Source organism: Ruditapes philippinarum, unplaced genomic scaffold, assembly GCF_026571515.1.
Source record: "Ruditapes philippinarum isolate M1 unplaced genomic scaffold, ASM2657151v2 ctg6550_1_1_1_1, whole genome shotgun sequence".
Classification (NCBI taxonomy): domain Eukaryota; kingdom Metazoa; phylum Mollusca; class Bivalvia; order Venerida; family Veneridae; genus Ruditapes; species Ruditapes philippinarum.
In genome coordinates, this window is record NW_026864127.1 from 38,940 (window position 1) to 51,996 (window position 13,057).

Here is a 13,057-nt window from a genome sequence, read left to right on the forward strand (position 1 = left end):
CAGAAATAATGTCTCAAAAACAATGAATTCTTTATATGATATACATGTATCGGATACTTTGCTTACAGATAAAAAAGAAATTCTACAAGAAGTAGCTGGTCATTACAAAAATTTGTTTACTTTTAGGGAAACAGATGATGTCAACCTTACTGCTTTATTTAATAATAATAACATACCAAAACTGAATGATGAAGAAAGCAAAGGACTTGATGGTCTTTTAACTTATAATGAAATGTTAGCCAGTTTAAAAAAAGTCAAATGATTCTTCCCCAGGTAGTAGTGGTTTTACAGCGGCTTTCTTAAAAACATTTTGGAATGATTTAGGTCATTTTGTAGTTAGATCAGTTAACCAAGCTTTTGTTTAAAGAGAATTATCAAATACCTTTAAACAAGGGGTTATAACACGCATCCCTAAAGAAAACAAAGATGAACATTATATTAAAAATTGGAGAACTATTTCTTTATTAAATTGTTCTTACAAAATTACACCAGCAAGTATTGTCGCTAACATAGCGATTATGTAATGAATACTTGGTATTTAAATGCTGTTCTTTGAATATGCTCCTTTAAACGTTATTGTATGTTGATACTCCGTTTATTGCTCCTTTGGTTTTCGCGCCAAAGTCTTATTATATTACATTGCTCCTTTTAACTTTCCCGCCATTGAATTCCCGCCACAAACATATTCACGTGCTTTTCATGATAGCTTTGTATAAATTGAGATCGCATGGTCACAGAAGTTTTAGTGTGTGTTAAAAAGTATTGTAAGAAGGAAAGTGATTGAGATATGAAAAGGATTTTGATGTAAAATACATTTAGTTGTAAAAAGTTGTGAGAGAGACAAAAACTTGTGGATTGTAAAAGAAAAAAAAAGGAAAAAAGTGTTTAAAATTGGATATTAAAAGTGGAAACTATCAAGTGTTTCTGTTATTTTCATTGTGTTTACGACATAATGAAAATGGCCCTGCTGTTTTGGATACTAAAGTGGACGTAAAGTATGAAGTGAAAATTAAAAATGAGAAGTGACAAAAGGTGTTAAGTGCATTTCAAAGGTGGATTATTTCTTTACTCGATTAAGTGTTCTGACAAAATTGTGTTTGTGCAACCTGAATATATATTCAAAATGCCAACTGTTGCTTCATTGAAAGGAGTGAGAACGAAGTACAGAAAAGTGGTGATAACTGAGCTTCAAAAAGCAAACGACCTTCTGAAAAGTGAGGTGAGTGCAGTGTCAGAAATTGAGTTTTTAAAAGATGTTCAAAAGTGTAAAAGTCTATTGAAATCCTATTCTGAGAAATTGATGAGTCAAATGGATAAACTATCAGAACGTTTAACTAAAAGTGATTCGGAATATTTGCAACAGATTGTAGATGAGGATTGCAATTTGAATTTCGAGGTAGAAAATTGTATCATTGATTTAGACCAATTTTGTGAGTCAACTGTACCATTGAAACATGATGAGAAAGAAAAAGAGACATATCAAGAACAAATGCAAAAGATGATGATGACACAAATTGAACAGCAACATCAAATGATGGTGCAGATGCAAACGGACAGAAAAAATACAAGTGCAGTTAAATTACCAAAACTTGATTTGGACATGTTTTACGGAAACAAAATAAACTGGTGGGAATTTTGGGACTCTTTTGAATCCATTGTGCACAGAAACACCAAACTATCCAACATAGAAAAGTTTAACTATTTGCTAAGCAAACTAAGCGGAGAAGCGAAGAGAGCATTAGCTGGACTTGCGCGTACCAACGACAATTATTCTATTGCAGTCGGAATTCTCCGAGAGAGGTACGGCAACAAACAAGAGATTATTGATCTTCATTACAAAGAAATGGTTAATGTTCATTCACCAACTACAAAGGTTGAAAGCCTGCGATTTTTTTTGGATTAAGTTGAAAAAACCTTACGCAGTCTTGAGATGCTAAAGGAAAATGTGAATCAACACGTTTTTGTTTCAATGATTCGCACAAAGCTGCCAGAGGATGTGCTCCGGCAGCTGGAAATAATAAAAGGTGCAAAGAATGAGTGGACTGTTGACAGTTTGCGTGATCACCTACGAGATTACATTACCGCTTGTGAAAAGTCTGACAAAGGAAAGAGTGATAGAGTGCATGGAGGTCAATTTAATTCAGTGAACAGGGGAATAAAGAAAGACGGAGCAATGCCAACGAATACTTGGAATAAAGATTTTCATAATCAACATCATTTTCAGAAATTCCGTAGCAGTGCCGACACATTTGTGGCCAATGAAACTGTTCATAACAAGCCAGTGTGTAGATATTGTGCAGAGAATCATTGGAGTGACATGTGTACTCGATTCGCAACATTGGAAGAACGGAAAAACAGAATCAGAGGTAGTTGTTATCGTTGCCTAAAGGATGGTCATGGAATTCGTGAATGCAAATCAAATAAAAAGTGTGTGTACTGTAATCAATTCAATAGACATCATAGAAGTCTGTGTCCTTAGAAATATAAACAAACAACACAAGAAGAATCACAGATGAGTGCAACGGAGCAAATCAATAATATCTCACCGATGGAGCAAAATGAAGAAAATGCTATGTTGTCTCACGGAGAATCTGTGTTTATGCAGACGGCGCTAACTGATATTCAAAACCCAACATCTAACGAAAGTGTCAAGACAAGAATTCTTCTTGACTGTGGCTCTCAGAGAACATATATCACACAGTCACTAGCTGACAAATTAAGACTAAAGAAGCAGTATGTCGAAGAGTTACATGTGTTTACATTTGGCGGTAAAGATGCTAGAGTGATAAAGACACACGTGACTTCCATCAATTTAAAGTTAAGAAATGGACAAAAGCTATGTCTTAAAGCAAACATTGTACCAGTGATAAGTGGAAGCATACATAGAAAGTCACTGAATAAACAAGTCCTGAAAGAATTCAGAGATATTGCAGAAAATTTGGATCTAGCTGATACGTTTCCCGACAAAAATGAAACATCTCAAATAGAACTTTTGATCGGCAATGATCATTACCTAGACATTGTACTTCAACAAAAGATTGAAGTTCAGCCCGGATTGTATCTGATGTGTTCTAAACTCGGTTGGATTCTAACAGGAAGGTCATACTCAGAAATAAAAGAGAAAGAGGAACCAAACATGCTCATTCTCACACACGGAAGTGTTAACAATTCAACTATAAACAAAGGAATATTCTGTGGTATCGATTCTTGTGAAAACTCGATTCAAGATCTAGAGGATTTTTGGAACATAGAGGCTATAGGCATTTGTGACAAAGACAAAATGAATGATGATGAGTTATCAATGAGAAAGTTTAAAAGCACACTCACCTTTCAGGATGGTAGATACAGTGTTACCTGGCCATGGAAAGAAGAAAATCCAGATTTACCCGAAAACAAAGGACTTGCAATTGGACGACTTAAGTCGTGTTTGAAAAGACTAGAAAACAAACCTGACCTGCTAGAAAAATACAACAATGTTATAAAAGACCAACTGTCAAAAGGAGTTATTGAGAAGGTTCAAGACTCGGGGAAAGGCAAGGAATATATGCATCACTATATTCCTCATCATGCGGTTATCACGCCACAAAAGTCAACAACAAAGCTAAGGATTGTTTACGATGCGTCGGCAAAAATATCACCAGAATCAAAGAGTTTGAATGAGTGTCTTTTTCGAGGTCCTGTTTTACTCAAGGACTTGTGTGGGCTACTTATGAGATTTCGTTTACATAGAGTGGCAATGGTTGCGGACATCGAAAAGGCGTTTCTTCAAGTTGGTCTGCAAGACTCAGAACGCGATGTAACCAGATTCTTTTGGATTAAAGACACAAAAAGACCATCACTGTTTCCAAACAACATCGAAATTTATCGTTTCTGTAGAGTACCGTTTGGGATTATTTCAAGCCCTTTTCTTCTGAGTGCAACGATTGAGGCTCATTTGAATGCTTATGACACTAAACTATCAGAACAGCTGAAACATGACATTTATGTTGACAATATTATAACCGGAGCATCCAGCGATGAACAAGCTGTAGACTTGTATAAAGAAGCAAAAAGCATGTTTAAAGACGCCTCAATGAATCTTCGGGAGTGGAGTTCAAGTAGTGAAAAAGTAAACAGTCTTATTCCAGAGGTTGACAGATCCACTGAAACTGAAACTAAGGTTCTAGGACATGTTTGGGACATAAAATCAGATATTCTGTCAGTAAAATCTGTATGTTCGAATATAAACCGTTCATTAGTGACAAAACGAATCGTACTGAAAGGAATAGCATCAGTATTTGACCCCATGGGTCTTGTGTCACCAGTCATTCTTCATGGAAAAATGTTGCTTCAAGAAATGTGGGAAAGTGGTTTCGACTGGGATACAAAGATAACAGACGAACATGTGCTCGATAAGTGGTCATTTATCAGCGATCAGCTTAGGTTGATATCTGACATCAAAATACGCCGGAGTATCGTTTCTCAAGACAAATATGTAAAATACAATTTGCTTTGTTTTTGTGACGCTTCGTCAAAGGCTTATGCCACTGCAATCTATCTACAGCAAGAAAATGTAACTTATGTGAAATCAAACTTGATCTTTGCCAAAACACGTCTTGCTCCAGTCAAGAAAATGACTATTCCAAGACTAGAGCTAATGGCAGTGCTAATAGGTGTTAGGTGTTTGAAATTTGTGAAGACACAGTTAATGATAGAAATATCTCACGAATACCTTTGGACCGACTCTCAGGTAGCATTAGACTGGATTAATAGTAAAAAGCAACTTCCCGTATTTGTGAAAAATAGAGTTAAAGAAATCAAAAACAATAATTGTGTGATTATTGCTCATGTAGACACAAAAGATAATCCAGCTGACGTTGCAACTCGAGGTTCGTCGGTGAGTGATTTAAAGGACAATTCTTTTTGGTGGAACGGTCCCACTTGGTGTTGTGAAAGTCCACGAAACTGGAATACAAATCACGACAATATTATTGACATGGAATTAAAGCAAGAAAAAGATGAAAAAGAACTATGTGTTTCATTGCATGTCGAAGAAAATGAAAGCAAAACAAAACATGATATTGTACCACCTTGTGGAATTGACATTCAAAGATATTCAACGTTGACAAAAGTGTTTGTGTTACAGCTCTTGTGTTAAAGTTCATTAGGAAACTCAAAAATGTAAAAGATGATGCAAAATATCTAACTTGTGACGACTTACGACAAGCTGAAAATTTGTGGATAGTTTATGTTCAAAGGAACATTTATAATAAGGACTATAAGAATATTCAAAAGAAAAAGCCGTCCGGACTACAAAGACAACTTGGACTGGTTATCGACAACAATGGATTATTGCGTTGTACTGGGCGTTAAGGGAACCCTTGCTTATCAGAAGGAGCAAGACAACCTATTCTTCTACCTCACAAAGAAAAGTTTACTGAACTAGTGATTCAAAGGGCACATAAAGAGTGTATGCATTATGGAATATCATATACGCTATCCAGAACAAGACAAACATATTGGATAACTCGCGGTCGTTCAGCGGTCAAAGCAGCATTAAATAAGAGTAATGTGTGTCGCCGCTACGATGGAGGCCCATACAATATGCCTGTTATGGCCCCACTTCCCAGTTCAAGAGTACCAAATCAAGTGCATTTTCACGAACTGGATTAGATTATCTTGGACCTTTGAACATTAAAACATCAAATGGTAATAGAAAAGTCTGGATATGTTTATTTTCGTGTATGACAACACGTGCTATTCATTTGGAAGTGATTCAGGATTTAAGTACAGAAGAATTCCTGATGTGCTTGCAACGATTCATTTCACAAAGAAACACTCCTATCAAGATTGTTTCTGATAACGCTGCTCAGTTTAAACTTGCAAGTAAAGTCATACATCATATATGGAAAAACGTAGTGCAAAGTAATGAAGTAATGTCATACGTAGCTTCGAAGGGCATGCGTTGGAATTGCATTGTCGAGTTAGCTCCCTGGATGGGGGGATTCTATGAACGGTTAGTTGGGGTAGTTAAAAGTGCACTTAGAAAATCATTAGGACGAAAACTTCTTACAATGATTCAACTTCAAACACTTATCAAGGAAGTGGAAACCGTTGTCAATTCGAGACCCTTAGTTTACGAAGAAAATGATTTATCTTCTAACATCACTTTGACACCTGGCATTTTTTAACATTAAATCCAAACACCAGCGTACCAGACTTAGAAGACGACGATGGTGATGAAAACTATTTACCTGTCGAAAGTTCAACTGAAAAAACTGTTAAAGATTTGGAAAAAAGGACAAAGATTACTGAATGAGTTCTGGAAAATTTGGCGTGATCAGTACCTTGTGAGTTTAAGAGAGCGCCTTCAGACTCAATTAAAATCAGGACGGATCACTGCCAAAACAATACCGAGTGTGGGTGATGTTGTGCAAATAAAGGAAAACTTACCTAGAGGAAGTTGGAAATTGGTCGCATTGTGGAGTTAGTGACTAGTAATGATGGAGAAATTCGATCTGCTAAAGTACAGCTACCTTCGAAGAGACTGATAGGCAGACCTTTGAACTTACTTTATCTTCTTGAATGTGATAAAAATCTCACATTTATTGATGACAAAGGTGATACGAACAATGAGAAAAGTGAAAGAAACCAGATAAAGTATCAAACAGAACGGCAGCGGAAATTGCAAAACAAAAAATTAAAAACTATTTTAAGTAAAAATTATTTAAAAAAATCAATGATGTAAATAACGATGATATTTCATAAAATAAATATGTGTTTAGATTCTAAAACATTTAACATACATTCTGTATCGAATAGAGACACAAAGACAGTCTTTAATTGTTTGACATTATAGCAATGTGTGTTGAAACACTCAGGAAGAGATTGTGATGAGACTATTTTGTATATAAGCACTTTTTTATATATTGTTTTTACTTCATGTATTTGGACATAGATCATATGTCATGTATTGCATTTAATTTGACACTTCTAAGTTAATCAATGTGCATTGTCATTGGATATTTCTAAGTATTTATAATTAGCTCAAGTTAATCACTTTTCTCAAAAACATACATATTGTATTTTCTACTATAAATATATTGTATGCTCATTTTCTATGGCGGGAGTGTCGCTAACATAGCGATTATGTAATGAATACTTGGTATTTAAATGCTGTTCTTTGAATATGCTCCTTTAAACTTTATTGTATGTTGATACTCCGTTTATTGCTCCTTTGGTTTTTGCGCCAAAGTCTTATTATATTACATTGCTCCTTTTAACTTTCCCGCCATTGAATTTCCGCCACAAACATATTCACGTGCTTTTCATGATAGCTTTGTATAAATAGAGATCGCATGGTCACAGAAGTTTTAGTGTGTGTTAAAAAGTATTGTAAGAAGGAAAGTGATTGAGATATGAAAAGGATTTTGATGTAAAATTAATTTAATAGTAAAAATGTGTTAGAGAGATAAAAACTTGTGGATTGTAAAAGTAAAGATAAAAAAGTGTTTAAAAATTGAATATTAAAAGTAGAAACGAAAAAGTGTTTCTCTTATTTTCATTGTGTTTACGACAAGTATTGCCATACGCCTTAAAACTGTTTTAAATAAACTTATAAGTGAAGATCAAACTGGTTTCTTATCGGGAAGATACATAGGTGACAATATAAGACTTATTTATGATATCATGCAATACACAGATGGTCATCAAATTCCTGGAATGCTGTTACTTATTGATTTTGCAACAGCCTTTGATTCTGTATCATGGACATTTATGCATAACGTTTTAGAGTTTTTCAATTGTGGTGAAAATTTTATAAGTTGGATAAAGTTAATTTACAAAAACATTCATTCTTGTGTTACAATAAATTGAAATGGGTCAGACTGGTTTCAATTACAGCGTGATTGTCGTCAGGGCGATCCCCTCTCCCCTTACATTTTTCATAGTATCTGCACAAATTTTTGCGTTATTCATGAAAAATAATACAAATATAAAAGGTATCAGACTTAATACATGTAATTCTGAATTTTTATTATCACAATATGCTGATGACACAACTATAATGCTTGATGGAACTGTTAAGTCTCTAAGACACATTATGCAAGTTTTAAAATTTTATGCTAAAATGTCAGGTCTAAACTTTAACATAGATAAAACAAAAGCAGTATGGATTGGTTCTATGAAAGGGAATACTAAAAAAATTTGCCCTGACTTAAATCTTCAGTGGGAATCTGAATGTTTTCAGCTACTTGGTGTTACTTTTACAATTATTTTAAATAACATGACTCAGGCCAATTATTTATCTAAACAGGAGGAAGTTAATAAGTTATTTACCCATTGGTCAAGACGTATTATTACCCCTATTGGTAAAAATGTTGTTATCAAGTCATTAGCATTACCTTAATTAAATCAACTCATTCTTAGCTTGCCAAATCCTGATATAGGAACAATTAAAGCTATACAAAACTCCTTCTTTAAATTCTTATGGAAGTCAGGACCAGATAAAATTAAAAGAAATGTTGTTATTCAGAAGTATGAAAATGGGGGTTTCAGAGTGATAAACTTAGAGACTTTTATAATGTATCTAAAATTGACATGGATATATTAAGAAGAATTTTAATGCATAATACCAAATACTTTAATTTTGTTAATAATATGTACCCATTTCTATCAAATATTAGTAAATATGGAGACCAATTTTTGATAAATAAACTTCAGACAGTGCAAAATAATTTTTTGAAAGATGTTTTTACTGGGCTCATACCCCAGGAATAGGTGTGAATTTTGCTCACTTACTGTTTGGCATAATTCTATGTTTAAAATAGGTGGTTCTACTGTTTGTTTCTAAAGATATGTAAATTGTTGTTTATATTGGTTAATGACTTCTTACACAAGAGAGGAAATTAGCTATCATTTGATGAATTTCTAACTAAGTTTGATATAAATACCAATTTTTTAGAGTATCAAAACATTATAGAGTCTATTAGGAGAATTTAAATCAGCTGTCTTTAAGACACCTACCTCAGAAAGAGGAAATGCATATTCAGCCTTTAATGATCAAGATAATCAATAGTCAAAAGAAGGGATGTAGACAAATCTATGATTATATTCTTAGAGCAAATATATCATCTATTATTAAGAGAAAATAAGAAGATGAACTCAATTTGAATAATGATTTTAATTGGAATGGCATTTATAGGCTCCCTTTTAACATTAAAGAAGGATTCAAAGTTACAATGGTTTCAGTATAAAGTTAATTACAGGATACTAGCAACAAATTATCTTTTACATAAAATGAGAATAAAATATTTTAATACATGTTCTTTTTGCAACAACTATATTGAAACTATAAAAAATTTATTTTGGAATTGCCAGTTAAGTTCTTCCTTTTGGGAAGATATAAAATCATGGATAAATTCAAAATGTACAGATGTTAACACACAGTAAACCTTAACAGATATAATTCTAGTCAATGAACACTTAGATAATGCAACATTGAATTTAATTCTGCTGGGAAAGTATACTCTATCGATGCAAATTAAAAAACACAGTTCCAAGCGTCCAACTTTTTTAAAAAATATGTCGCTATTCTTTTGAGAACACAATTATACAGTGCAAAAAAAAATAAAGTTTCAAAGTTTGACACTTTGTGGGGAAAATATATTTCTTTGCTGCCTAATTGAGACAAATGTTTTAAGATTATTTTTTAGGATTGATCCACTCTGTATTGTACCCACTGCCTTTTTTGTATCTTTACTTATCAAACACCTTGAATGACCTTTGGTCTTTTATAATCTCTCTCATGATATAAATGCATAAAGTATTTATGACAAGAGGTGCAACTCTTAAATGAATATCAATTTTAAGATAGTAGGAGTTGTTTCCCTTGAATTAATGACATTTTTAAAATATAAATTCAATATAAAATTGGAATTTCTCCTTTATGTTAGATAAGTTCTATAATATTGTAAAGTAATAAGTTCCGAAAACGAATCTTTTACTTATGTTATACTGAAATAAGTCTGGTATTAAAAATTTGTCAACTCTGTTAAGATACTACTGAATTATTACCTTAATTATATTTATAAACTTGGTAGATTCTAAAAAGTAATCTCTTATTCCTTATTATACGTATATCTCATATATTGTATGTATATGCATAAATGTTTTGTATTGTGTAAAAAATTTGAAAAAAAAAAAAATACAAAAAGTATGTAATTTAACAGTTTTATCAAGAGAATAACCTGCGAACGAGGCATTTAGGTTTTACAACATTATTAAACATCTTCAAACAAGGACAATCTGCCTAATAGTATTGCATTGAATTAACCGCATGTCTTGAACTACTTACATGAAGCAACTTCAAGAAATATTAAGGCATACTTTTTTAATTATTTCTGTCACTTCATACCGTGCTCATATGAGCGCAATAAAAATGACAACGTTGAGGCTTACGCGGCCCCGTAGATGGATAACAATTTCTGCTATAGTGCTTCATTACACAAATGATCAAGTTTAAATTAATTAAAAAGACCAATAACGTTTTGCCAGCGTTAGCATAAAATGCAATAAAAATATCTAACAGGCCACTAAAGAATTAGCTTAAATGTAATACCCGTAGTCAAGCGAACTATGGACAGTGAAAGTTAAAAGAAAAACATAAAAAACTTCAAACAGTTTGCAGTATCAGAAATTCAGACATTTAAAACTTTAAACAATTGACTGTGTTCCAATACAATTTGTATAAGTTTCGTATAAATAGGTGGCTTGACTTCAAAAATGCATCCTATGATTAAATGATACTTAGAAAATGAGACACATGATTCCACACATATAATATTTTAATTTGTCCTGTGTAATTAACTCGAATGATATCTTGCATATGTTCGCGTGTACACTTATATATCAGTAAAATATTTAAGAAACACATCGAGCAGTTTATATTAAAACACTGTTGTCTATGACTTATAGGGGCGGACTTTGTACTTGACTTGATTTATCCTTACTGTAAAAACTACCTAAAGTGACGAAGATTTAGAATCGACCATCCATATTATTGGAATAATTTTCTCTATTGGAAAATAACTCGTTGATGTAGACTGCCTAGCTTATAGCGACATATATTTATCGTGAACCTGAATGAGATCGGGTTTCGTAGGAAATTCTGTCTTGCTCTAGACAGACATTAGGCATAGTTATCGCACACCTCTCGTCGTTATCGATAGGAACCTTAATGCCTAATGCTACCGAGATAAGAATCTTACGAGGCACATCGTCAGGATAATGCAAAAAACAAATGGCATCAAGAGATACAGTTGAGAAGGACGTATAATATTGCTTTGAATATTAGTTGTCCTAGCATAATTGTGATCTGATTCCCATCGAGCACCAGGGTGATAATTTCCACTGTCGGACATCTATGGAAAAACACAAGCCATACACAAGGAATGGAATAATAGAAATGGTTTAACCTTTCTTTTCATACATTGTTTAGATATGATCCCAGCAACTAATTTCGATACAAGATATATCGCCGATACATATTATGTCAGGTTACTGACAGTACAATCATGATTAGTGAACACAAGCTAATGTAATAATTAAAACATGCATGCACTTACTTTATTACTGCTAATCAATATAAATCTTAGCCCTCGAGTCAATAATATCCTTAAGGCCTGTGTCCCTTATGGCCATTATCGCATAATGACAATCAGCAACTAGATATTGCCCTATATTTAGTTCTTTAAGTCACTTAGGTGATCACAGTTCAGTAACACACCTAGAGGTTTCGCTTATTCGCTAAAAATCGCAACATAAGTTATTGATTGACATCAAACAAAGAAATAAGACAAAAATAGAAGACAGGAAATAAAAAGAGACATTAAAATAACCCTAAAAACAAACAAAAAAACAAGCAAACAAGTGATAAAATGTCCTTGTTTCGTTCTATCTATACACGATTGAAATTACCATTGTTCACTTGTTTAAAAAAAATCTAAAATTACATTTTCAACTCGAGTGAATATAGCATGTTTATAATACAAGAAACAATAATATCATTTATCTCAAATTGGTAAACAGACATGGGAAATGTTTAAAAAAATTTCATTCAGGGAGTAATTTAATTTTAACGTTAAAATACATTCTACTAATGAAAAGTGTTATAAAAACTGGATAAAGTGTGATCCCTTGGAAGCATAAATCACAACAATATCACATGACAGTTGCAGACTGGGTTTGACTGAGTCTCGTTTCATGTAAGGACATTTTCTTTTCAATGGCTGAAAGAAGAAACAAGGTTGTATTTCTTTTTCTTTATCACATTATAAAGATTTAATATATAACTATTAGATTTTTTTCGCTTTTCTGTTTCAGTCATAAGTTTGGAAGATACACTATCAGTTATTGTGTTTATGCAAACAACACCTGACATCTTATTTATAGAGGTTTTTGAAAGTCTAGGTTCAATAATTAATTTATTGTTCGAGTGGAATAAATTTTATTCAATGAATTCAATTAGTTCAGTATTGAAGCTTCACGGATACTTTGTTTATCATATACCCAATTTAAGAATTGTCTACTGTCAAAATGACTTATTTTTTATTAAAGTGCTTACATCGTAACGTTACATTTAGCTCGTCTTTACGCAATGATCGTATAAGCCAAATGGTGTAATGTCAAATTGTATGCATGGCCGAGCAATACCGATTCTACGGAGTCGAAAAAGCGGCATGGGTATGTAATAAAATGCATTCATCGTCTGAATACAAATTAAGATAACCTGTATATATTAATTGTACGCGGGTATGTGACTGTTCACGAACTTATATGACATAAACTATTAGTTTAACTATCCCTAAGTTTACAAAAGGAAGAAATGCATGTTTACATTTTCGAAAGTAAAAATTATTTCCCTGTTTGCATTTCTTCCTTTTGTAAACTTCTTACATTGTGTAATTAGCTTAAAAGCATAGGACTGATATCTTCCTGCCAGTTTAATTTCTATTCAATTGTCACATGAATAACTGCCATACATTGTTTAAAATATAAAACAATGTATATTTGTTCTGTT

General features: G+C 32.9%; 3 protein-coding genes across 3 annotated transcripts; all 3 read left to right on the plus strand.

Moving 5' to 3' along the window:
• The first annotated feature begins 1,123 nt into the window (after positions 1-1,123).
• Positions 1,124-1,903, plus strand: LOC132724504 (uncharacterized). Its single transcript, XM_060709374.1, has one exon. It carries the CDS (start codon positions 1,124-1,126, stop codon positions 1,901-1,903), a length of 780 nt encoding a protein of 259 aa, XP_060565357.1.
• Positions 1,904-1,930: 27 nt separating this feature from the next.
• Positions 1,931-2,479, plus strand: LOC132724505 (uncharacterized). Its single transcript, XM_060709375.1, has one exon. The coding sequence runs from the start codon at positions 1,931-1,933 to the stop codon at positions 2,477-2,479; it is 549 nt and encodes a 182-aa protein (XP_060565358.1).
• A 33-nt stretch (positions 2,480-2,512) lies between these two features.
• On the plus strand, positions 2,513-5,137 carry LOC132724506 (uncharacterized). The gene has a single exon (XM_060709376.1). It carries the CDS (start codon positions 2,513-2,515, stop codon positions 5,135-5,137), a length of 2,625 nt encoding a protein of 874 aa, XP_060565359.1.
• The last annotated feature ends 7,920 nt before the right edge of the window (positions 5,138-13,057 follow it).